Here is a 10,300-nt window from a genome sequence, read left to right as displayed (position 1 = left end):
GATCGTTAGACACTCCATTGACTTGTATACGTGAAGCACCTGGTTGTCTGATACAAACGCGCGTGGCACCTTCAGGGTCGCTGAAGGACTACCTCAACCGTTTTGGAGCACAAGTGGTTAGACTACCCAGAAAAGATGAAGATATGCTTGTGCACGCGTTTAAGAAGGGAGTGCTGCCTGGCCCTTTCAGTGAGTCTCTCATCAGGAGCCATCCCAGCACCTTTGCAGAGATCCGACGGCGTGCGGTGGCGCACATAGTGGCAGAAACAGAAGTTTCTGAGAAGAAGGAAATTTAACGAGGAGAAGAGGAAGGTGATCCACGACGAAGCGCAGAAGCTCCTTGACGCAGGGCATATCAGAGAAATCCAGTACTCCGAGTGGCTAGCGAATGTGGTACTGGTGCGGAAGGCAAGCGGCAAGTGGAGAATGTGCGTGGACTTCACTGACCTCAATAAGGCGTGCCCCAAGGATTCTTACCCCTTACCCAGTATAGATGCCCTAGTCGATAGCGCATCGGGGGGAAAGCTGCTCAGCTTCTTGGACGCTTTCTCGGGATACAACTAGATCAGGATGCACCCAATGGACGAATGCAAGACCGCGTTTATGACGGAACGGTCTTGCTATTGCTACAAGGTCATGCCATTTGGGTTGAAGAATGCGGGGGCTACCTACCAGCGGCTCATGGATAGGGTGCTCTCGCCCATGCTGGGGAGAAACGTACACGCCTATGTAGATGACATGGTGGTTACGTCCCAAGAGAAGAAGCATCATGCAGCTGATCTGGAAGAGCTATTCGCCACCATCGCCAAGTATAGGCTGAAGCTCAACCCTGAGAAGTGCATATTCGGTGTAGAGGCTGGGAAGTTCTTGGGTTTCCTCTTGACAGAGCGAGGAATCGAAGCTAACCCGGAGAAGTGCGCGGCGATCGTGGCGATGAGGAGCCCAACGACGGTGAAGGAGGTGCAGCAGCTCACCGGTCGCTTGGCAGCACTGTCCCGGTTTATGTCTGCTGGTGGGGAGAAAGGTCACCCATACTTCCAGTGTCTCAAGCGCAACAGCAGATTTCTCTGGACGCAGGAGTGCGAGGAGGCCTTCATTAAGTTGAAGGGATATCTGGCAAGCCCACCAGTCTTGCGAAAGCCCCAGGTAGGCATCCCTCTCCGTCTATACTTTGCTGTTACGGAGAGGGCAGTCAGTTCAGTCCTGGTGCAAGAGCAGGACCAGGCCCAGAGGCCTGTTTATTTCGTCAGCAAGGTGCTGCAAGGCCCGGAAACCAGGTACCAGGCCCTCGAGAAGGCTGCTCTGGCGGTGGTATTCTCAGCCAGAAGACTCAGGCATTATTTCCACAGCTTCACAGTGGTGGTGATGACTGATCTGCCTATCCAGAATGTATTGAAGAAACCTGATGTGGCAGGAAGGATGGTCAAGTGGGCGGTAGAATTGTCGGAATTCGATATTCAGTATGAGCCCCGAGGACCGATCAAGGGGCAGGTGTTCGCGGACTTCGTAGTCGAGCTATCATCCATCGCGACACCTGCAGAAGGGCTAGATTTCCGATGGGTGTTATCGGTGGATGGCTCCTCTAATCAGCAAGGAAGCGGCGCTGGGGTCATCCTGGAAGGGCCAAACGGAGTACTGATCGAACAGTCCCTCCGTTTCGCCTTCAAAGCTAGCAACAATCAGGCGGAGTACGAAGCCCTGATCGCGGGAATGTTGCTAGCAAGGGAAATGGGAGCAAGAAATCTGCTGGCCAAGAGCGATTCGTTACTGGTCACTGGGCAGGTTACGGGGGAGTTCCAAGCAAAGGATCCTCAGATGGCAGCCTACCTGGAGTATGTGCAGCTCCTGAAGACGTCCTTCACTGAGTTTGAGTTAGTGCATGTGCCAAGAGAGCAAAATGCCCGAGCAGACCTGCTTGCCAAGCTGGCCAGCTCAGGCAAGGGGGGGAAGCAGAGGACTGTCATTCAGGAGACCCTGAAGGTGCCACGCGCGTTTGTATCAGACAACCAGGTGCTTCACGTATACAAGTCAATGGAGCGTCTAACGATCGGTCATCGGTCGTTGACTCAAGAGACGCTGAGAGCGCCGAGGGTGAGATCACGACCCTCAAAGATTGGTGAGTCGATGGAGGTCCACGCGGAGAAGGAACCCCACACCTGGATGACGCCATACCGGCGATACTTAGAAGATGGTATACTCCCGCTCGATCTGGCAGAAGCCAAAAGAATAAAGAGGGGTTCAAGTAAGTTTACTCTCATAGATGGAAGCCTATTTAGATTTGGATTTTCTCACCCTGTGCAGATCTGTGTACACGGCGAACAATGCACCAGACTCATGTCTGAGCTGCACGAGGGGGTGTGCGGAAGCCATGTGGGTGGTCGCGCTTTGGCAAGTAGAGTACTCCGCGCGGGGTACTACTGGCCAAAGAATCTGGGGGAGCTCTCCTGTATCTCTACGGGAATCATGGCGTCTGTCCCATAGACAAGACTGAAGGGTGTCTCATGGGTTTTTCTTCCTGTCTTAATTTATATAATAAATTATTTTTTTGTTGTGTATTTCACTCCAAATTACTGTTAAAAGAATATTATTATTTATTCTTTTTTATGACTCACAGAATAATGTGTTGAAGCTATACTTTTAGATATTAGCGAAGATGTAACAAATAACTAAAACCTAATTCGATTTTATGTACACACAAAAAGAGAATGAAAAAGGAAAAATCTTGCACTGAACACCACAGACTCGCTCGCAGTTAACAGTTCCCACTCACTAACAATGCAATCGCACCTTGTGGTGGGATCCATCTCCGTCGGACGCTATGGTGGCGCCGCCGATTCCAGTCCCTTCCACTCCGCCGCACCTTCCTGCTGGGCCAACCCTCCTCGCCGGCGCTCTCCACTCGTCGTGGCCTCCTCCTCGCCCGCTGCCGTCAACGGCGGCCATAATCACTACGCCGTGCTCGGCGTCGCCCGCACTGCCACCGCTGTCGAGATCAAACGCGCTTATCGCCTCCTCGCCCGCAAGGTCTTCTTCCATTTCGCATGAATACTTTATTGATTGATGTTCCGTTCCTAGTCTGCGTTGGAATACGCTACGAGCTGGGATGATTCTCGATTTGACGTGAAAACCTAAGAATTAGGTTATGCTAACTTATAGGAATTTTGGTTATTCTTTTTCTTTGGCATTTTAGTATTTTGTAATTGTTTCAAATTATTTGACAATTTCTGGTGCCTGGTGATTGGTCGTGTAATATTACCGCAAGTTTATCTTCTCTCCTAACAGGTCAAACCAAAATAATAAAATTATACGAGTAATCCCCTAAGTGTTGAATATCCATGACTTTAGTTCTTAAGTTTTATACTTTAACTAACATTCATGGACAGATTTGAAGGACTTTTTAATATCTGAGAATTATTTAGCATGATTTTTAGCATTGGGGGATTACTTATATATGTTCTCTACTTTAGAGGCCATTTAGGAGACAGGGTAATGGTTTAAGGATGGAGTTTATGGTTTATATGAAATGGATTTCTCTAGGCTAGTAACAACTATAACAGACCATAGCATTAGAGAAGTGAATCTAAACCATATAATTACTAAATAGTCAATCCTACATACCGCATGACAGCTTCTATTGCGAAGTCTAGCACACAAATATGCATAATTTTGTAATTTTATATCATGCACATGTAAATACTGAAAAATAGAAAACTTACCAAATTAAAGAGGAAAGACAAAGTCATAATTAATATCAATAATCAAAATCTATTGTCATTGTCACTACATTCAAATGCAAGACTAATAATCAAAGTAAATACTTTGCCTTGTGCTTATTACAAGTGATTCCTTAAATAGAATTTCTATATCCACTTTTAAGTTCTTCCTCATTACCTTTCTCTTGTTCATCATCATCAAAGATGTTCTTCTTCCTCCTCCTCCTTTTAAATATGTGCAATTGGGTTAAGTCTCGAATGCTGTCTAGGGACTCTATTTGGTTGTCTAGCTCACCGAGCCAACCCCACTTATATGATCAACAACTCCCTAAGTCAAGCTATCATACCAAAGATCAATTCATCTTCAACCACTTCTCCATCTTCACCCATTTCTTCTACCTACCCTTTGTTACAATCATCAATTTCATCTGGGAGAATAAGGTGAATTCCATCCATGTTGTCACTACAATCTTTAAGAGTTGATGATTGTACGTCAAAAACCATGTCTTGCAGCTTTTGATGCCCAAACTTGCTTTTCTTCTTAGACATTACATTGTATTGTATAATTTTTTAAAAATAGTTAGTTGTACTTCAATGTACTCCATTGTGCTTACACCTTGGTGAGCTACATGCCAGGCTTAATACTTTAGTTGTAATTGTTTGCAAGTCTGGAGCATGTTTTCCATGTATCCTCCTCCACTTATATGTAATGTAATGGCATATTAGCTTTGTCTTTCATTTTGCAAAGTTGAACTGTGCAATTTTAATTTAATAAAACAATGCAACTTGAAAGTTAAACTTATCAAAATCAATAGTGGACTGTTGTCTAATTGCAAAAGATATGCCAAGTATGACTGAGGATGGTTCATGAGTGTTCAACATAATCTTCCTTCTCGATTCATCATTCTAACCTTAGAAAAGACCTCTGTAATATATTTGATTCCTTCTTGATTCATCCTCTTACATCAAGACTCCAATTAGGGCCAGTGATGAAATCTACTCATGTCACGAACATTCTCCTCTCTCTTCTTGAACTGATTAGAATCTCTGGGATTTCCCAATTATCTCCATAACATAGTCTAACTCTTGCCAACAAGTTATTATCAAGTTGTAATATGATGTGACATATTGTTTCAATTTCTGCAATTTTGTCTTCAAGTAATAAAATCTTTGATGAATTCTTCAGGTCTGAATAGTATTCACATCCAAAATTGCAACCAGTTTTGGCTGTAGTTAGAAACAAATAGGGTTTTCCTACTACTAGTTCCATGGAGTTGATCAACCCAACCAGGTAGTAATGAGGGAATTTTCTAACTTTCATCTTGTGAAAGAGCGGTCATCCCTCCAATTTTCTAACTTATATGACTTCTCCCATTAGTTATCTCAATTTTCCTTTCCCATCTATGTCCAACTTCACAGATTGAGTCCATTCAATGTAATTTTTGCCATTGAGTTGTAAACTTGGTTCTGTAAGAAAATATCAAATGGATCTGTAAGAGTGCTTTCTGTAGGCTCTGTCGAGGTGTTTGATGTATTTGTGGAAGCACCTGTCATTAGTGTATGGTTTAAAGAGGTTATAGATGAAGCTGTGGTATCATCAAGTTTAGAGATTTTTTTTTCTCTCTATAGTATTGATAAAAGAATACGGGTAACCATAAATTGTGAATCAGAATTTCAAGCAAATCATATCATGAATAGTTAGATTCATGATAAAAGGTAAAACATAATTCTAATAGCTATTTATCATAGAAACATATAAGAACAATATAAAAACTGTCAACTCCATTACAAGGGCAGGATGGTCTTATGATCATCTTCGAGTTGGATTCCTAAACTACTCCAGGAATACCATACTACTCTTATGGGAGGACATTCAGGAATTTTCCGCACCTACAAAAGAATAGCTCAGTCCTTGCATTGGATGGGCATGAAGAAGACCATCACCGAATATGTACACACATGTGCAATGTATCAGCAGAACAAGTATCAGGCGTGCTCACCACAAGGATTGCTTCAACCGTTGCCAATTCCCAAAGCAATTTGGGAGGAGATAAGTATGGATTTCATTGTTAGACTTCCTAAATCATGCGGGAAGGATGCGATTTTGGTGGTAGTGGATCGTCTTAGTAAGTATGGGCATTTCATTTGTCTTAAACATCCGTATTTCGCTAGATCATCGCAGAGGTGTTTGTTAAAGAGGTGGTGAGATTCCATTGTCAGCGATAGAGACTCAACGTTTCTAAGTCTTTTTTAGAAGGAAATATTCAAATTGCAGGGGACAATGCTGAGAATGAGCACGGAGTATCATCCAGAAAAGGATGGTCAAACGGAGGTTTTGAATAGAACGCTGGAAACATACCTTCGTTACTTTAGTTCGGAGCAACCCAAAATGTGGGCGATATTCCTTCCTTGGGCGGAATATTGGTATAACACCAGTTTAGCAAAGTGTACACCTTTTGAAGTTGTGTATGGACGACCTCCTCCATCTCTGGCTCGTTTTTTTCCCGGGGAAACAATGGTAAAGGCGGGGGCACAAGATTTAATGAATTAGGATGAGGCCCTTACACACCTCAAATTTCATTTAACAAGAGTGCAGGATCAAATGTCCAAGTTTGCCAGAAGAATTTCTCCAATGAAAGTAGGAGATATGGTATACTTGAAGATTCATCCGCATCGACAACTATCTATGCCTAGTCGATTGCATTGCATCCTAAACTTGCAGCAATATTATGGGCATTTTTCAGTTCTAGCAAAGGTGGGTTCGGTGGCTTTTAGGCTACAATTACTGGAACAAGCTCGAATACACCCAGTTTTCTATGTTTCCCAACTCAAGTTAGTAGAGGGACTGCACCAAATATATCCAGAATTGCCTCAAGAGTTTCAGGGACAATGTGTGAATTTTTATCCAAAAGAAATTTTGGATAGACGTGAAGTAACAGCTCAAGGAGCACACGTTCCACAAATCTTAATAAGATAGAATGAAGGGGACAATGATACTGCTACATGGGAGGACGTGGCAACCATCAAAGAGCAATTTCCAGATTTCAACCTTGAAGACAAGGTTGTTTTGGAGAAGGGAGTAATGTTAGGCAAGAAAATAAGGATAGAATATGGAGGGTGTATCATAGAAGGAAATTTAAAAATAAAGGATAAGGGGATTAGTGAGTTAGTTACGGGTGGTCTTTAAATAAAGACCAACCTGGTATGGGAGAGGGTAGCTGATTTGTATGTGTAAAGTGGCGACAGGATAATACCTGTGTGAAAGGAACTATTTTCCTTTATAATTCTTTTGAGCGTTCTGAACAGTGCTGGAATAAAAACAGTTATTCTTTCTTTTATCTTGGTTCTTTGAGAGAGTCTTAGTCTTTCTTTTTGGGAACCTATCAGAATTTTCAGCCAAGATTGCAACTGGTGGGGTAACTAGGGCCAAGAGACATCAAATAAAGGGGAAGGGAGATGTTGGTGCTTGCCTAAGAATCTCGCTTGATTGAAATCAAGCTTAGTATCAAGGAAACTTTGAGAAATATGGTTGTTTAAATGATGTAACATTTGGGTTGAAAAAGACGATACTAGGGTACAAACATTTCATGAAATTTTCAACATTTAGTTTGGAATAATATTTTTAGCAGCAGGTTCTGCCCTTGATCCGATTGCCAAGCGAGATAATGTGAAAGATCTTGTGGATTTGCATATGTTTATAAGTATCAAACAAAGTGACAGTTATAATGGCTAAAATGCAAAAAAAAGCACATGAGATGTTTGTATTAGAGAAGCAAAGGCTAAAACTAATCAAAATACTTTTTAATTCTTCTGTAGGATCAAAATCCCTTTTAATGTTGTGCATTCTAAAAGTTTCAAGATGATTGGAGCTGTTGGAAAGTACAGTCACTCCTTGAATCCTCCAGCTACTATGAGTTAAGGGTTCTCTTATATATATGATCATCACATTAAATAGGGAAATATGATATGATTTGATAGGGAAATAGATATGTCCCATTATTAGATATTGATTTTGTTCCTTTTTATGTATTTCTTCTTCATTATAATTAAGAATACTCATGTGTGTATCCAACACACAGGCTTTCATTCTATTCTTTTTCAGTTTCTCTCTTCTGAACATGGTACCAGAAAGGTACCATCCTTCGTTGCTTGTTTTATCACTAATCCTTTCAACAGGTTCATTTACTAAAATCAATTAGAGTTTGCATGATAAATGCTCAAGCTGCATTAGATAGAGTGAATTCAATACTTGTCTACTATAGAAGTGGCAGTATATTTGGTATCTTAATTTGTAAATAATGCTTTCTCATTTTATCTTGTCCGGTATTTTGCTGTGAGTGCAGTATCATCCCGACGTTAGCAGGGATCCGCATGCTGCAGAATTATTCAAGAGCATCCATCATGCATATGAAGTGAGCAATTGTTATTTCTTGATATATGGAAATAGTTTCTGTTACCAGGGATTTAATTTCCTTTTCTTGGGCAATGAAAAGTTCTACATTTTTAATAGGGACCCTACTGTTACACTATGCAGTTTTACTGGTTCCACAACAATGTTCTTTGGTAGAGACAAGAAAGCAGAATAGAATGTAACCAAGTGACATTTAGTTAATGGTTTTCAAATAGAGAGCATAACAAACTTATTGCTATGCTTTCTTTCAGTTTTTAATGTAGTCAAGTTTTTCATCCCACAAATTTATTACATTTATAAAGTAATTTTTGAATTTTGAAGCATTTTATGAAGTTCCTAGAATTCCTTCTGTAATATATATGGTTTGCTCCTTTTTTGTTTTTCTTGTGCTTTGGAGCATATCTACCTTTGGAAATCCAATGACGATGTCTAGTTCTTTATATCCTTAAACAGGTACTATCTAATGAAGCAACTAGAGTTCAGTATGATCAAGAACTTCAATTTAGTCAGAACTCTCCCAGGGAAAAATGGAGTTACAGTACTGAGTTTGAAGATCAGGTAAGAGTCTATAGATGGGCTCAACGGAGGAAAAGAATGCATAGTGAAAGATACGGGGAGGATTACAATGTAAATGAGGAGTACAGCAGTGAAACAGAGGAGGAAGAAGGTGAAGAGAGAGGTTCTTTTATTGAAGTGCTTAGATCAGCGTTCTTGTCATTATTTTTGTTTCAGACGTTTGGATCCCGACTCTCTCTAACATTTAGCGGCCTGACAGCATTGTTCGATGAAAAGTTGGACACCGGTTATAAAATTGGTCATGTAATAGCATGGATTTTGGGTGGGAGGGGTGGCATATTGCTAACGTTGTGCTTGTCTTTTGCAAGTTGGGTTTGCGGGAAAACCAGTAGTAGTGTTGTTGCACTAATTGTGGTGGCCATGTGGGTTGGCTCCTACCTCGCAAGGTATGCACCACTTCCCCAAGGTGCTCTATTGGCGCTTCTCTACATGTCCATTAAGCTACAGTCTGACCTAATATAAACACATTGTCGAACTGCAATTACCATATTTTCTGAACTTGTACATCTAACTATATTCTCTATTATAGTGTTTGTACATTATAATATATTCTGGTAAATGTAAATAATTGTTATTTTATGATTATAAATAAAGTGCATAAACGGTTGATGAGTTGTGTTATGCCAATTTCCATCTTGTCCCTGAGTGTGTAGCTGTGTGCAGTGTTGGAATAGAAGGGAGAAAAAGTGTTGAGAATGAGGCATAAGGCTTTGGAAAATGAGCACTGAAATTAGTTTGCAAAATTATTGAATTGTACAAGTTACTTCCCCTTTTACCTATCAAGCATTTGCAGAAAGAAAAGAAAGACCAGAATTTACAGGTTTCTCGACACCGGTAGTGAAAATAAAATAATGAATTAAAAGTTTCTGCAACAACCATCAAGATTTGAGAAGTTCCAACATCTAAGAGCTCTTTACTTGAACAGTATCATTCCTGGACATCAAAGTTCTCCACATATACCTCCCGCTGGCCATGTCAACAAATACCCAGAATCCATTCTGAATCATCTGACACCAAAGAAAAAACTACCAGTCAGGATTTAAAAGAAGAAACTCAAGAATGGTGATGAATTGTATACAAAAAATGGAACAGAGGGCACCTTGATGAAATTGAAATTATCCTTGTCGGTGGAGGCTTCGTTGTTCTGGTCTTGGATGGTGAGGTCAATCTCTGGGGAGGAGCGCACGGTGGTCCAGGCGAAGTAGGCTGCCAATGCGGCGGAGAAAAAGACGAGGATGAACCTGAGAGGGCACATGTCTTCCAAGGCAACAACAAAGAGGCTGAATTTACAGTAATAGGAAGTCAGAAAGAAAGAACGAAAACTGAAGGCAACCAAATCAAGTAAAGAATTGTTTGTATCATATGTGCTTTGATTATGTTGAGGTCGAGTTGTTTTTATATGAGAATCATTTTAATTGTAACAATGAATGAATTAGTAAAAGCAAGGAAAGGCAGACGCTGCGTTGTACGGGTCTATGTGTGACTTTTCTTTAAGAACCAGTGTTGTTTACACTCTCAAATGTAACGCTTTCCCTTTTTGCATATTGGACTTTGTAAAACCTTGGCATAAAGGAAAATATATATATATACAATATAACAG

The 10,300-nt window shown here is 41.0% G+C and overlaps 1 protein-coding gene across 1 annotated transcript; it reads left to right on the top strand.

Moving 5' to 3' along the window:
* The first annotated feature begins 2,620 nt into the window (after window positions 1-2,620).
* Window positions 2,621-9,321, top strand: LOC137813858 (uncharacterized). The gene is made up of 3 exons (XM_068616307.1): window positions 2,621-3,024; window positions 8,057-8,125; window positions 8,578-9,321. The coding sequence occupies exons 1-3, from the start codon at window positions 2,776-2,778 to the stop codon at window positions 9,160-9,162; spliced, it is 903 nt and encodes a 300-aa protein (XP_068472408.1). The 5' UTR covers window positions 2,621-2,775; the 3' UTR covers window positions 9,163-9,321.
* The last annotated feature ends 979 nt before the right edge of the window (window positions 9,322-10,300 follow it).

Source organism: Phaseolus vulgaris, chromosome 1 (genome assembly GCF_000499845.2).
Source record: "Phaseolus vulgaris cultivar G19833 chromosome 1, P. vulgaris v2.0, whole genome shotgun sequence".
NCBI classification, from domain to species: Eukaryota; Viridiplantae; Streptophyta; class Magnoliopsida; order Fabales; family Fabaceae; genus Phaseolus; species Phaseolus vulgaris.
This window is presented reverse-complemented; position numbering and strand designations above follow the sequence as displayed.